Below are 16,970 nucleotides of genomic sequence, written 5' to 3' on the forward strand. Positions count from 1 at the left end.
GTCTTTCTGCTTAATTTCCGCTGATTTTTGTCGTGTGGTATTGATAGGTGATCCCAGAATTTGTAGAGTATGTTCTGGGTTTGAGCTCAAGCTCTGTTCTCATGGTCTCTTTTTTACTCTATAAATGCACTGCTGCAAGAATTTTTGGAACAGAAACATTTCTATATCAATGGATGATTCAAACTGAAATCTTAAGTTTTATTTTCTAATTTTGTAATATTATTACGACTACACTATTTAGAGAGTTAAACTATGATTTATATTACTGTTTAATTTTCAAAAAAAGACGTGATGATTTGAGTTAACAATGACAATGGGCTTAAGAGAGTCGTGAGTCGTGACACAAAGGAAAACCAGAAAGGTGGTCCTACTGGGAACAGCCGTCCACTTTGGCCGCCGGCGAAGCTCTGACAAAGTAACATGCACCCCCAACCCCACCCCCACCCAAATCTAATCTGGTATTACAATGAATCTTCTGAAAAAGAAACAGACAATGACTTCTGTCTAAAAGCCCAACCACCATATTCTGATCTAAAATAGTAAATCATTGTTTCACTTCATTGAAAGAAAAGCGGTAGAATAGTTGAGATTCCTATGCTACATTAATCAATGATCTCAAATTTAAGCTAAGATTGAAAAGTTTAAATTGTTAAAGACGTCATCCTTATAGTACTTATTAGTTAATGAGTTCTAATGGTTAGGTTTATTTTATCTAATGCTTTGTAATAACAATTTATGTAGATTAAGATTGTCAAAATTATTTACTTTTTGTATGTGTCATGAAATTCTATCTTGTACTAATAAAAAAATAATATGTATTCTTGATTGATGGTGACTAATTAGGAATGAGTCATCTCATTTATATCTTGTCCATTTAACATAAATCCAGCAAGTAGATGAAGTATATATAAGAAGATAACTTACTGTTTAACTACCCCCACCGCCCAAGTTTGATGGACTCCTCTCTTAATGACATCTCATTTATCTCCATGTCATTTTTTTTCTTAATTTATTTATAGATATATAATCATCTAATGCCCAAAATTTAATTGTACAATTATTCCAAATTTGTACACGGTAGAATTTATCAAGAAAGCGTTCATTAATTATCAAGGGTTTCTTAACACATATCTTGATGGTGACATAATATACGAAAGGGGATGTGAATTGTGAAGAATTTTGTGATAATCAAACCTTTAATCTGAAAATATGAGATAATTAACAATTCTAATAGAGATTTATTTGCAATTATTCTCTATATATGCATATTGAGAGATAATGATTGGATTTCATGAATTTGACGGATTATTAATGAGCATTTTGAGGCAAGTTGAACCAAGAAGACTCCCAACAAATAATGGGAGTTTTGAAGCCAGTTGAACTCTAGACGTCTAAACTCGCTTAAATCAACCCGCGTAAACATTGACAAATCTACTTTGGATCCTTGTGTTTTGAAGATTCTTTTTGTTTTTGTCGAAATGCCTTGGCACATAGGCAAATGGCAGTTTTCTACTTTCTAATCAAGCAACAGATCTACAAATAATTTGATAAATTTATAACCTCACCGATTAGATCTTAGAACTTAATTTGAGATAATGGGATATGGTTGTTTAACAATACTAAAATTAGTCACTGTAATTAAGTGTAGATCAATTACAATGACAAATTTAGCTATTAATTAAAACAACCCGTTCATTCGAATATAATATTTTCACACAAAACATACACATATATTAAAAATCAAAGTTTTCAATTTTAAATTTCTGAATTAACCTCAATTAAAAGTAAGGCTCGATAAAAAAGACATGGTAGACACTAAAGACCAAAACTTATATACCACCACAAATATAAAGACTTTGTGCAAGATTGTTAAATTAGGTCTTAGATCTAATTCACACCCCAAAAGATAGCTCAAATGTAGGAGGATTGTTCAAGCCTTATAAGGAGTTCACCCATCTCATTAACCACCAATATGAGACTTTTTGCTTTAACACCCCACCTTACGCCCAATGCTTAGCATCTGGTGCGTGGGCAATTTTTTGATTTTTTTTGGGTCCCAACATTGAATGAGATGGGCTTTGCTCTGATACCATGTTAAATTAGGTCTTAGGTTTAACTCACACCCCAAAAGATAGCTCAAAGGGAGAAGGATTGTTCAAATCTTATAAGGAGTCCATCCATCTCATTAACCACCAATGTGAAACTTTTTACTTTAACACATTTTTTTTTCCAACAATAATTTAATTTGTAATTTGGATAGTCCATAATTAACAATGCGAGATACATGAAGAAAACTTGCACCACATGCAAATAGATCTCTCATTAATTACTACTAATATTTTATATTAACAAGTGGAGAGGGATAAACATGCATGATGGGATTGTTGATAGTTAGAGAGACTCTCCATACTTTGACCAACACCTCATGTGCATTCTTTTTGTCATTTGCTTATGGAAATTATAATACTTAAATCCATTTCACACCCTAATATCACATGCTCCATCCTCTCATGCTTTTACTCACTCTAATTTTGTTTTCTTTGTCTAATTCTTTTTGGTTTATTTCAATACAATTTATGGCTAATAGAATGACATATCAATTCAGTTGAATTCAATAATTTTAATTTTAATTTATATTAAAAAATATCATCATGTGTACGAAAAAAAAAATTTAGTATCTAGTTAGTAATTAGTAATTCTTGATGTAGTTATCTTTGAATTTAATAAGGAAAAATTATTGAAATACACGTCTTATGTTTTCCTTATTTCTAATATTCTCTTTTATTTCTAAAATCCCTTATTTCTCTTCTAATTGTAAATTATTTTAGAAAAAATTACTGAAATACACGTCTTATGTTTTCCTTATTTCTAATATTCCATTCTATTTCTAAAAACCTCTAAAATTCCTTATTTCTCTCCTAATTCTAAATTATTTTATAATGTATCCGAGCTAATTTTTAACGAATTGTTTTTTTTAAAGACAAATTATGAATTATGACAAGGCATTTTAACTATAATGGGACCGAACGTTTAACTCGGACGTACACGAATTGCCTCAAGAATCCTTTTTTTAAATTTGTTTTAGAAAAAATTAAAGATACAATTAACTATAATGAATTCCGCAAGTATTTTTTATTATTTATATTGTACAACTTTATTATTTACAACATTAATTTGTCCTCTACCCCCACACACATTTTTTTTTATAAAAAATAGTGTGTTAATTATAAATAAATATATACAAAGTAACGTTATCAAGATATTAAGTCATAGAAGAATGTCTATCAAATTAAAATTTTACTATTTTAATTACGGAAAAAAAGGACAAATATACCCTTGAACTATCGTAAATGGTATGCAGATATCCTCCGTCATACTTTTGGGACATTGATGCCCATGTCGTCCAAAAACTAAAGCATATAGGCCCTTCACTCTAACTGAAGACTAAATAGGGACACGTGGCGCAATCTTATCCGTCGATAAATGTCGGATCGGTGGATAAGATTATGACACGCGTATGTCCGTTAGTATAAAGGGTATATATGCTCTAGTTTTTGGACGGCAGAGGCACCAATGTCCCAAAAGTATGACGGAGGATATTCGTATATCATTTACGATAGTTCAAGAGTATATTTGTCCTTTTTCCTTTTAGTTACTACAAAATATTTATAAGATCAGTTATATTATATTGTAGTGAATGTTAAGCTGCTAAAATCTAATATATCTACGAGATAAATATTACAGTACATATATGAATATCAAAATGAATCTATCATATAAAATTTGAATAAATAAAACAAATCATCATATGTAGTCACCATAAGGTGCACGTATATATGAGAAAATTTCACTTGAAATGGTTTGATCGTGATTTGCATTGACCTAGAATATCTTTTAAAATGATATTTAAAACATAAATCTAAAGTAAAATAAAATCCTGAGATAATTTTGTACTATAAATAAGGAAATTATTTTATAAAGGGATAAAAAGTTTTTTAAAAGTGCTACAACTAAAACGTGTCGAGCACTGATTGGCCACGACAAATCCTCTTCACCAAACTATGATATAGGAAAGGTGAGAAGGAGCTCCGTATTCATAATCTGCTTAGATTCATTAATCTTATGCAGATTAATTTTACAGAATTAATAATATAATAAAATTAGTAATGTTGACAGTTTATAGAATATTGTTTTATCAATGATTAATTATTAATTACTACACTAATTAACCTTATTCCTCGTTTTGGCTGCCTTAAGTCAGAATCCTATGGAGAAGGCCTTTGTTCACCTCCTTCTCGAGTCTATGTGTACACCCTCAACTAATCTAAGGCCTTGTTTGCATAATCAATTGAAAATTTAAAAATAAAATTAAGGAAAAGTGAAATAACAACTTATCTAAACCTTTTTGACCTCTCTCAAGGTTTTGACTCAGTAGTTTAACCGTCGTTTGGTAGAATGTATAAGTCATGATCTTCTCTTACGAACTGACAATGGTGTAATGCGAGTTGCAACTATAGTTTTGTTATGACTATTGCTCAGGATGACTTGTCAGGTAATCTATAGTATTTCGTCATGACTATCTTCATTTTGGTTATTTATACTACTTTGGAGTGTTTGTTATTGAATCGATAGTCTATCGAAAACAGTTTCTCTACAACTAAGGCTATAGTAAAATCTGTGTACACTATGCATTCTCTAGATACTACTTTATGGAATTACACTAAACATATTCTTGTTATCAATAACAACTACAAGGAGGTAATATCATGAACAAATTGCGGACATCTCAATTTATACTTAAAAAGTATTACACGACAAAATTAAAGAGAACTCAACACCTACTAAATATATAAAAAATAATTTTAAAGATATAAATAATATAATTTTTCATTAAAGATGGTCCAGGTAAACTTTCGATCGTATACGTAACAGAAAACGTGGATGCACGAAAATGGATAGGCAGGGTAAGTATGGTGAGAGTGCAAAACAGAGGAAGAAAAGACCTCGAAACAATAGGCCACAGGGGAACGTGCCGAGCTCTGTTATTTGCAGGCTAATATATGTGTGGTCCATTGTACTTCTTTCCCAATTCCCTAAGTTTAACTTTATTCTATTCTATTATAACCCCCTAACCTCTTCTCCCTATGCTCTTTTAATCCTTTCTTTTTAATCTTTAATCTTTTCATCCCTATTTGCCCATTTTATAAATCTAGACTTTTTAGCGTATTTTCAATAATAGTTATTCCCTATATTATTTTGGAATTTTCAATAATATTTGTCTGCTTTATAAAATTAATAAATAACTTTTATACTTAGTTCCTAATTTATCTTATTATTAATTATAGTTATTTTCTTATTATATTTTTTAAGACATTATTTTTATTATATTCAAAGAGTGATATAAGAAAATTACTTTTCTATTTATAATTTCTTAAAAAATATGCATAGTCAATAATGAACGAATATTATTAAATGGAAGGAGTATTTACCATATTTAATTTACCCTATCTCAAACCATAAACCAAATTCCTCAAAGTCATAAACAAAATATTTATGCTATTCCCAATTACCCCTAGAGGCTGAAGGGAAAACAGGGTTCTAAAATCAACCAAAACAAGGTTATGGCTAAGGGCTATGGAGTGGTAGTTAAATAAATCTCCAAAAGTCAAAATATATCTTGGAGAATTAATTCCCCCCCCCCCCCCCCCCCCTAATATTTCCCCTTTGTTTTTCCTATTAAGAAAATTTGTTGTGCTAGACCAATTTGGCTTGTATATAGATTTGATGACTTTTGCTTGCCCTTTTTTTTATTGAAAGGAATTTATCCATTGGTTCATACCCTATATTTGGCTAAGATTTAAGATGATACAAAAAGAAATAATTAAGAAAGTGGCAAGTTAATGATCAACTTGTCGTTGAGTTCCTATAATATAGTATAATCTTGATGTTGGACACGTAATAGTATTTTAGTTTGTCATTTTTATAGGCCAATTAATTATTTGGATTTTTTCGGAGTATCAAAGTTTGACACACTCCATTGTTATCTTATATTAATTAGATCTACGTATATAAATTTTTTTCTAAATTTGACTTATGGAATTAGACTTAATATGTTTTTGTAATACATCACATATAATTAAGTTATTTGAATTATATTATCAATATTTTCTTTAAGGTAAACTCCCTTATGAAAAACTAAAAGCAGATTTAATTTGAATTGACTTTTGACTTATTTTTATCATTTTAAGTTTAAAACTTATAAGCACCCAATAGTACTTTAAAATTATTTTAACTTAAAAGCACTCAAAATAATTCAATCTAAATAAGCTCTAAGAATGTTTTAATAATCTACGACCATGTAATTACGAATGAGTATAGTTGAAATTTTAATTTCTTAAATTAACTTTTTGGAAATCAAGATTTAAAACAATTGAAGAAAAAACCAATAATATTGCTATCCCAAATGTAAATAATACTAATATATAATAAAAGAGGAGTGGATGAGACAAAAGAGAGGACAATTATATTAGGTATATATTTTTGGAGAGTAGCAATAATTTAGGCCTTTTGCTTATGTTGGGACATGGCATGGCAAGAGTACTAGCATTAGTAAGCCACAAGAAATGGAGTGACCTTTTCCACACTTTTGGAAAGCAAATATCAACATATTATGGATCTAGTCTTGGTATATTTCTTAGTATTCTTACCATCATTTGCTTTTGTCTTACACATAATAATTCATACCAAAGTTTCATGCATGCCAGGAGATCTCTAAAATGTTACTTCTTGATAATATATGTTCATCATGAAGAAAAAAAGAAGAGGAAAAAATGATTATATTTAGACATTCTAATTGGTCAAGAATTCTAGTCCCCTTGACTATGTACTAATGATGATACCCAATATCAACCGGGGATATGGTGCAATAGTGAAATTGTTTTACCTTTAACTAGATGTCTCAAGTTCAATCCTTGAGTATGAAGAAAATCTTGTTGGGAACGTCACTCCTAAATGAGCCCTGCAGTCGAGACCTGAATACGAGAGAATTCTTGTTGGAAACATCACTCCCGAATGGATCCTGTAATGCACAATCAAGACATCGACCGTGGAAAACCAAAAAAAATAAAATTAAAAATGATGATACCCTATCTAAATCTCATTGACTCAAAAGCACAAGAACTACAAAAGATTCATCATGATTCACGTATTGCTTTGAGATATTGCAACATTGAGTTTCTAAAAGTGTGTGCAAATATTATCTTTCATCAAGTGGTGCTTCCTTTGAACACAAGAAACCAATTGTTTTAATTTATTTTATGCTAAAAAGATAGGGTAGTATATTAAAAAAATCATTGTTGAAAAATATATTAAAACTTTCCAGCCTTTCCTAAATGACTATTATGCTTCATTAGTGTTACTAAAACTCATTACAATTAATTATCCTCTTGAGACTAGAGACTGAGTACGTATTGCTTTATGTAATATAATCGAAAATAATGGTTAGAAGATCTGAGTTTTTTCTTCATTGAGTAGTTTTGGAATAATCACGATTCATGTTGATGGTCGTCGAAAATTCTTAAGAAACAAATGATTTTTCTTTGTTCGCAAAACCTATTTTAAAGAAAATTTTAATTGTCATATTATTACATAGAAATCAATAATTCTCAATATTCATACAATTATAATTATACGTTAAAAATAAGGTTTAGAATGAAAACAATCTTATTGACTAACTAGCTAATTAGCATTCCTTGTGGGCAATCCAGCCAATAAACCAATATTTAACACTTTAAACTCTAAAATCACAGAAAATACAATGTTGTTTCATTTAATTTACCAAAGTGTATATGAGTCATTGAGTTGTTTGAGATTTTATACATTTCAAATAATATACTTTATAATAATGTTTTTTTATTAATTTTTAAGAGAGAACAAACGTTTTAAGCACATCTTTCATGCTTCACCAGAAAAGGAAATCACATTTATTATATTTTTCACCACCAACGTTTCTTCTGATTCCATCTTGCAAATGTGAAAAATAATACATGCAGGCACACTTACGTTTCGTCTATTAAACAAACATTAAAGAATTCATAATTGTAACTCTATTTGATAGCTGAAGAAAGTCAAAATAATATATTTAATTTCTATTGGTTGGGATGGTTTTTGTTACTTTTATATTGGAGGGGATATAAAATTGTTTTTTTTTAATGTGATTTTTTTTTTTTTTAGAAAAAAATAATTGGCAGTGCACGACTAGATTCATTTTCTCCAAATGTGACTAATTTAATTACTTTTCTCCAAATCAGTAATTTACACTTGTAATTAATATATTTAATCTTAGATTAATTAACTCTTCTTGGCGGTGTCATTTATTTACACAACAATACCAACATCGTCATTCTATTTTCTAACATGAAATGTTTAAAATTTTCTTTTAAATGAAATTCCCCATAAATTGGGTCATTCAAATAACAGAATTATTTTTACACTGAATTAGTATATAATAGTTTATACTCTTTAGCATATGCAGATTACATTTCAGTGAGATTCTATTATCCAAACTAATTATTACTCATTTTTATTTTGAGAAAAAATGAAACTCTTTTTTTTTTTTATTCAAATGCTACTGTATGCATTTTGAATATGTTTTTTTGAAAAGAAATCATAAATGTAGAAACATCCGTCCAGAGCACTCAATTAATGCTCATGTAAATTTATACCACAGTTTTCAAAATCCCATCCCATCAATTAATAAATGTGTTAAAAAATTAGTATCGTTTCTGTAAAATTATTCAATCTCAAAGTAGTAATTAGTAGTATGTTTTTTTCAACTATAATCTTTTACTCCCATATTCATAATAATAAATGTTATTTTTGTGAAGATAACACTTTCTTTATGACAAAAATAACTATTACTATTATTTTTAGGAAAAAAATACCAGCAGTAATAAGCTCCTGACCCGCTACTCCCAGTGGCATAGTCGTTATATATCTCAACATTTAAGGTCATTCTCTAACCTTTTTCACTTCCCAAAAAGCCCTTCCTACTTCTCTCTATTTTTTATGCATACATCACTCACTACACATTCCCAGCACAAACCTTTCGCAGAAAATAATGAAACCCCTCGAAAATCACTCCTCCATCATCACCACTTCCTCCGCCGTGCCGGAATCCGAACCTGAAACTGGTTCGGCGGCGGAAGCCGGCATGTTTTCAGACGATATTGATAGTTCATGTTCAACTCCATATGTTAGTGCTCCGTCAAGTCCAGGCCGTGGTCAACCACACTGTGGCTTCTATTACAGTGCTCCGGCGAGTCCTATGCATTTCGTTTTATCAACTACCAGCGTGAAAAATGCTGTTAGCACTTCAATTTCATCACCTTCTGAAGATTTTGATTTCTCTGCTAGACTTACCACTGAGGGCGGCGGCGGCGCCGATGGATCCATGAGCTCGGCTGATGAGTTGTTCTTAAACGGACAGATCCGGCCGATGAAGCTGTCCACTCACCTTAAACGTCCACAAGTCCTAGCACCATTGCTTGATCTCGACGAAAATGAGGATGAAGAAGAGAAAAGTTGCAGAGGAAGAGATTTGAAGCTGCGGAGTAGATCACTGAGGAGAAGGACTAGATCCATGTCACCACTTCGGACGACGTCGTATGAATGGCAGGAGGATTATGAAGAGGAGGAATTGGAAGTAGTAATCAATGAGAAGAAGAAAGAGAAGAATGAAAATGAAGAGATTAAGCAAGATGATGAAGAAGAAACTTCGAATGAAACGACGCCATGCCCTTCTGGATCTTCTTCTAGGTCTTCTTCAGTCGGGAGGAGTTCAAAAAGATGGGTATTCCTGAAGGAGTTTCTATATAGAAGTAAAAGCGAAGGAAGAAACAACGGCCACAAGTTTTGGAGTGGGATATCATTTTCACCTGTGAAAGACAAAAAGCTTGACAAAATTGCAACCAACAAAACTCCAACTGATTCTGCAAATACATCTGAAACAAAAAAAGATAAACAAAATGGGAATACAAAAGAGAAGAAGAAAAAGCCCGTGAATGGAAGTGGGATTGGGAAGAGAAGAGTTCCTCCATCGCCTCATGAATTGCATTACACTACAAACCGAGCTCAATCAGAAGAAATGAGGAAGAAGACTTTCTTGCCATATAGGCAAGGCCTGCTTGGATGTTTAGGGTTCAGTTCAAAGAGTTATGGTGCCATGAATGGTTTTGCTAGAGCTTTGAATCCAGTTTCTTCAAGGTAAAAAAAAATTGTATATCTAATCAATCATTATTATTATTATTATTACTATATCTATCATCCATCTTCCATCAAGAGATGAGAGATACGTTTAAGTTGATTGTATAGATTTTTATTTCCTTGTTATGGTAATGTTTTTATGCTATTCTGTTATCTCTTTGTGCATGTACTAAAAAAATCCTCAAAAATGCTTAATGATGGGATTTTGTTTAGCCATTCATGGTAAACTCTTGTGGCATTTTCTTGTTAGATCCTCCATTTTTGCTTTGTTAAAAAAAGAGATTCATGAGATCATTTCTTTCTACTCCCTTTGTGGGCTCAAAGAAAGAGAAAGGCCACCTTTAGAACTCCCTATTAGATCTTTGCTTATGGCAAATTTGCAGCACTAGAATACAAATTGCTTAGCTAAGCTGTGGGGATAGGGTAGTTAATATTCTTCATGACTACTCATCCCTGTTATTCCCAGTAGATTTGTCTTTTACACTTTTAATTACTTTCTCCGTCCAATATTTGACTTAGCACACCCCTAAAATGTGTTGTTATGGGAAGGAAAAGGGAAGGGTACAAAGATCATTTTGGGTGCCGTGTGGAGCCTAAAAGGTTTGTTGGAATTATATGAAGTGATAGGACATTGGATATACACATGAAGGTGAATTTGCATTATTTACACACAGTGCACATTATTTTTCTTAAAAACCTATGATTTGACGCACATGGAGATGGAGCAGAGGGCCTTTGGCAGCGGGTAAATAGTAGACAGAAGGCCCCTACACACCACACCAAAACCCATTACCCCAAAAAAAAAAAAAAAAAGATACTGTTGCCTTTTGTCAAACAATAAATTATGTATCATCAGAAGTTTTGAGTTGTTCTTGTCTGTATCTTCTGTAGGCCAGCCTTGTTTTAGCATATGCTCTCTACTGATTAAGATGGTTGATTAAAGAGATATACCCCATACTTGTCTAATTGAGCACAAAATTAATAAAAGAAAATTACTTTTCTTGTAACTTGTGATTTTCATCATGTTTCCTCTACAGTCCCTTTAAGATTAAAATGGAAATATTATTTTCAAATTCTTGAAAAATGATGTTCTTTTGAAAATAATTTAAAAAAGAAAATAGGTTTGCAATAATTGAAATATATGAAGTAGCTAGTATGAGTGAAACAATATAATAAGGAATAACAAATATCGAATGGATAGTCATAAAGGGATGACCCAGTAATAAGTGAAGTGAACTATGAAACATGAGGTGAATTTTTTCAAGGAAATTATGAGATTTTAAGTCTAAATTTTAATATTATTAGTATAATTTCACAAAATGGGTCTATGAAAGATTAAATGAATGTAGATCTTACTTCTATTTTTGAAGTGCAGAGATTGTTTTTTATAAACTTTCGCCTTAATGGAAGAACAACTTAAAATCGTATGGAAAAAGAGATATCAGAAGTGAAGAAATTAGGGCAAACTAACATAAAAATCATGACAAAACCTTTCTAGCAATAATTATTTCGAAAACAAGAAGCAACAAATAGTAAAAGAAATTAGAGGACAAGAAATTATAGGAATAATGTTGAGAATACCAGAAGTAGTATTTATGAGTAAATGATAAGTGACACAACACTCTTTTAGCTACCCTAATTTATAACCTCACAATCTCCTATCTATTGTTATGCTCTCGATAAGTTGAAGATGTATCATATTTTGTCTAAATCTCTCTTGAGATCATTCATAATCAATCTCTCACGCTTTTGCATTGAAGCATCCCAACTTCAAATTTCAACTAAGATAAAAACACTAAATAACTTCCTTTTATTTGTCCAAATTTTAGTTGATCTAAAGAATTAAAAAGTCCAAATGAAATTAATCCAAATATGCACAAACTGGCTCTAATACCCCTTCTCTTTATATATTATAACAAAAAAAAAGGAGAGCTATAAAAAATACCACTCAAAAGTGATGTATAAATGTATAATGGCCTAAGGTTGGGTTTGTTTTTCCTTTTTGCCTCTAATAAAGTGAAGTTGAAAAGGTGTTGAAGGAGCAGCTTTTTGTCTCATCTTCTTGGAATATTTTATTTTTATATATATTATAGACTATAGTCCTGAAATATGGACAAAGCAGATCTGGATGAAAATAAAAATAATAGTAGTGAAGCTTTGTTAACTCATTCTCATGGGGTCTCTTTTTACTTAGATGTTGACGTAAAGTAGTTTCACATTAAGCAACATACTAACATGGCCTTTGCCTTAATCATTCATCTGTTGTCAATATAACATACAGTACTTCCTTTTTTATCGTACTCCCTTAACGAAAATCATGACTCGTCACTTACAACATAAGTAAAGTTCTTGATTTATATCTAGTTGATTTACTGCTATTTTACTTTGCATGTTTTGGATAGACGCTCAATCAGGCATCCTTATATAGTGTTCTTTGTTGGGGTAACAATTGGGTGGATTGGGTTAAATTTGGGCGGATCGAAATCGGTCAACGCTTCAAGACCCAACTTAACCCAAATTTGTTTGGGTCAAAATGGGTTAAGCAACGGATTAGTAACGGATCATAATCTAACCAGCCTAATTTTTACTAAGTTTAGCTTTGTTTGTTATGGGTTGAAATGGATTGAGCTAACAAATGGGAAGATCAATAGCAAACCCAAACCTAAATAGAATGAGTCGTGTTGGACTGATTGGATTTGATTTTACCATCCCTAGTTCTGTGTAATAGTCACTATTTTCTAATAGAGTTGTTAGTTCCGCAGCTCAGAAAGGGTTATTTTCTATTTGTTTGTTCCAATAGCAATGGTTTACTTTGGACCCAAATTTACATTCGAGAGAATCTGTTGTCATGTTACGTATCAGTTTAATAATTGCCCATCAATAGTTTTAAAAAAAGTATATTAAATGAAGTAGAATATCTATTCAAAATCTTATCCTTGTGTTATCTATATGTCAGTGAAATAGAGATGATATACATATATTTGTTGGAGCATAGTTACTGTTACATATGGTCCCTTGGGAATTGGGATATAACACTAATCATGATTCTACAATAGTACCCTTTGTATGAAGATAATAAACAAACTATTTTGGGGACCATTAGAAAACCAAACACCCCATACTTGTCTTAAATCTTGAAATTATATGGATAGAGACATACCTGAACTATAGTATATATGATCAATTAATAAAATCACCTGATATACTCTTTATGTTTTCCCACTCACCTACATTAGAGAGCGCAACTAAATTTGGATTCGCATAAAAAAATCTTACATTAGGGTAAAGCGGTCCCTAACAAAGACGATTATGTACTCATGGGGATCTGATTCCGAGACCTCTGGTTAAGAATAAAGGAGTACTTGATATTCCTCCATAACCCTTGCTGGTTACTCTTTCTATGTTTTAGTTAGATGTTAATGCAAGTCCTTTGATGATAAATATATTCCCTTCGTGTCAATTTATTTGTCTGATTTTGATATGACACTTATGTTTAAAGAAGTAAATAAAACTTTTGAATCTTATTGTATGAAACATGTAAGGAGAAAAGTTGAAATTAAAAGAGTCGTTTTCTTTTAAATGAACTAAAAATGAAAGTAAGACTAACCTGAAAAAAGAAGAAGTTATTCTTGATTCTTATTTCTTGAAGAAAATAAGGTATATAAAATTTGGAAATTACCTTTTGATAGATTTTATGCTTCAGAAAGAAGTGCCAGTTTTACTTAGGTTTTTAACTGATCTTTTAATTTGTTGGACTGAGTAAGTGACCAGAAATTAGCTGGAAAAATCTGGCAGAAAGGGCCTACAATTTTATTGCGTTATTGAATCGTCCTATTTAATTCTTGTTTTCTTCTAAATTTACAAAGTTCAATCAACAAAGAAAGAAATAAATATATATATTTTAAAATGAAACAAGTTACTTGGGGGGCTTTGTTTTAGTGATAAAGGACGCAAAAAAGTCTTATATTTAAGTTGGGAAGAGGAAAAAATTGGAGTTTCAAACATGTGCACCAATTGGGGAAAGAGGAGGTTTTGTTTTTCCAATTTTTCCCAAATCGATTAATCAAATTCTTCATATCTGAAGCATCGGAAAAATTGACTAGAAATTTCTTTCGATGCACTAAGTTAATGAAAGGTAGACAAATTTCTACATATGGTGCTATACCAAACAGAAAACTCTATCAATTAGGCAACGTAACGCAACGTAACTTATAGTCAATAGCTTTATTTCTCTGAGGCCAAAATAAAGGTGTGAATAAATTTTTCTTTTTAAATTTGATTCTATAAATAAATAAAACGAAAAATTAAAATATCTTGACCAGTTACAAAATAAATAGAAGAAAATAATTTTCAAAAATCTCGAATATATAAAAATATAAATTTGATTTCTCGCAAATAAAATGCCTATATTTACATAACAAGGAAATGGTTAGCATATGCACGTACGACATTATGTGTGGTAGAAATAAACTTTAATTCTCACATCAATATTTTGTCATCCTTGGAAATACTATATAATAAAACGAAACAATAGTGAAACTATATATTGTTTGTGTGGTTGCAGCCTATATGGTGGATAGTGAAAACTCACATGAAACTGAGAAATACGAAAAGTGATCTGGCCCCAATTAGTGGAACCTGTCGACTAGTACTAAAATATATACAATTTTGTTGGCTACCTTTTTTTTTTTTTTTAATCTCGATTCGGAGAAGATAGAGTGTACACAAACTTTAACTTATAATGATTAAGTAATAAATTAGATGATTAATGAAGTAAATCGTGTTCTCTTTAACTTGATTCTTTTATACCATAACCAGACTTTGACTTAATCAATAATTATTCCAGACGCCTTGGTAGAGTAATTCTATAAATTTGTAAATTACTTTTTCTTTATATATCATTAATTAAGAAATTACCACTCTAAAAATTACACGAAATGAATTTAGTTCACTGGGTCAAGTTGAGATGTTGGAACAGGTCCCAATCTCAGCTCAAGACTTTTGGGCCTTATTTTACTTCTGTTTTCAGTTGTCCAACGTTCACTGAGTGAAACTTGTCTTGTCAACAGGCATGGTGTACGGAAAGAGAAATACATGGTGAATAAGTTGGCTTGGGATATGAAGCATGTAATGAGAGTCCGAAGTTAAAAGAGCCACTTTTTTTTCTTTCAAAATGCATAAAGGACCACTAATTTCTTTTTAGTACCAAAATGGACAAATTGCTACCACATCAGCAATATCTTTGCGTATGGGTCAAAAACATCCCTCAATTATATCCAACTCTTAAGCTACATCCTTTCCTTATCATAATAAACAAAAAGAATCCCTAAACTATCCAAAAACTTGCAAATTACATCCCTCCGTTAGTTTTATGCTAAGATATAACTATTAATTCAACCAGAAGCGCATGACCATCCGTTATCAAACGGCATAAAAATTAATGCAATAATATTCTTACCAAAAATTGATAAGGATATCTATATGTTTGTCATTTTCAACATGTAAATAATTGATCTATTAGTAAACTTTAAATTGTTTTATAAATTCCAAATGAATAACTATTAATTATATATATAAAAGTCTTCAAGTTATAAAGGTATAAGATGAATTATGTATCTCATTTATACACGATGTGAACTATTAATTATAAAAATCTTCACAATATAAGAGTAAGACTATGTACACACTGTCCTTCTCATATCGACTTATAGAATATATATATATATATATATATATATATATATATATATGTTATTAAAAAACAAATTATGTATCTCATTTACATACAATATTATATTTATTTTATCTAAACAATAAAATTGGAATAATATAGATGAGAAAAGCTATATAAAAACTTTAAAGAGAAGAAACTATTTTTCATGTTATTCTGCACATTCCATAAATTAATCTCACCAAACATCAATTCCTTGTAGCTATATTAGAGCTATTGGAAAGCAAGGTATGGGTGGAGTATTTATCTTCCACTTTTTCTTATCTATATTTTTCCAAATGAAAGAAACGTAGGTTAATGTTTTCGCTTTTTGCTGAAGAAGCTAGGGAGAGGGGACAATAATGGTAGATTTGTAGGGATAAGTCAAGTGCATGACATATTTTCTCTTTGAATCTGTTAGTTTTTGACAGAAAACTAAGATAGGGATGTAACTTGTAATTTCTAGGATAGTTCAAGGATGTTATTTATTCATTGTTACAAGTATAAATTATAGGAACCACATATTATAAGTACTAAATAACATCCTATCCCTTCTAGTTTTTTATTTACCAAAAATCCCTTATAAATGATGTTTGCGAGATACATAGCGTTGTGCACGGGATTCATTAGGTTTGATACATTCCATATAGCGGGATACATAACGTTGTGCACGGAATACATTAGGTTTGATACATTCCACATAGCGGGATACATAGCATTGTGCACGGGATACATAGCGTTTGATACATTCCACATAGCGGGATACATAGCGTTGTGCACGGGATACATAGGTAAATAAGGGAGTTTTGAAATTTTTGAAATAAGTAGGGATAAATGGATAATAAGGACTTAATTTGTCCTTGTTATAATATAAGGATGTAGTTTAAGTTTGGATTATAATTGAGGGATGTTTTTGGCCCATTTACTCTATTTCTAACCCCTGTTAACTCCGTCAATAAATAAATTTTTATTAAGATAACAGTTTTTACTTGTATTC

The 16,970-nt window shown here is 30.8% G+C and overlaps 1 protein-coding gene across 1 annotated transcript; it reads left to right on the plus strand.

Annotated features, from left to right (window-relative positions):
- The first annotated feature begins 9,103 nt into the window (after positions 1-9,103).
- On the plus strand, positions 9,104-10,490 carry LOC125815342 (uncharacterized). The gene has a single exon (XM_049494794.1). The coding sequence runs from the start codon at positions 9,119-9,121 to the stop codon at positions 10,265-10,267; it is 1,149 nt and encodes a 382-aa protein (XP_049350751.1). The 5' UTR covers positions 9,104-9,118; the 3' UTR covers positions 10,268-10,490.
- The last annotated feature ends 6,480 nt before the right edge of the window (positions 10,491-16,970 follow it).

This window comes from Solanum verrucosum, unplaced genomic scaffold, assembly GCF_900185275.1.
Source record: "Solanum verrucosum unplaced genomic scaffold, falcon-dt-bn FXZP01000261.1, whole genome shotgun sequence".
In the NCBI taxonomy this organism is placed as follows: Eukaryota; Viridiplantae; Streptophyta; class Magnoliopsida; order Solanales; family Solanaceae; genus Solanum; species Solanum verrucosum.

Bases quoted from the DNA above. Each gene is read 5' to 3' on its own strand.
- LOC125815342 (XM_049494794.1), top strand. From the start codon at position 9,119: ATGAAACCCCTCGAAAATCACTCCTCCATCATCACCACTTCCTCCGCC.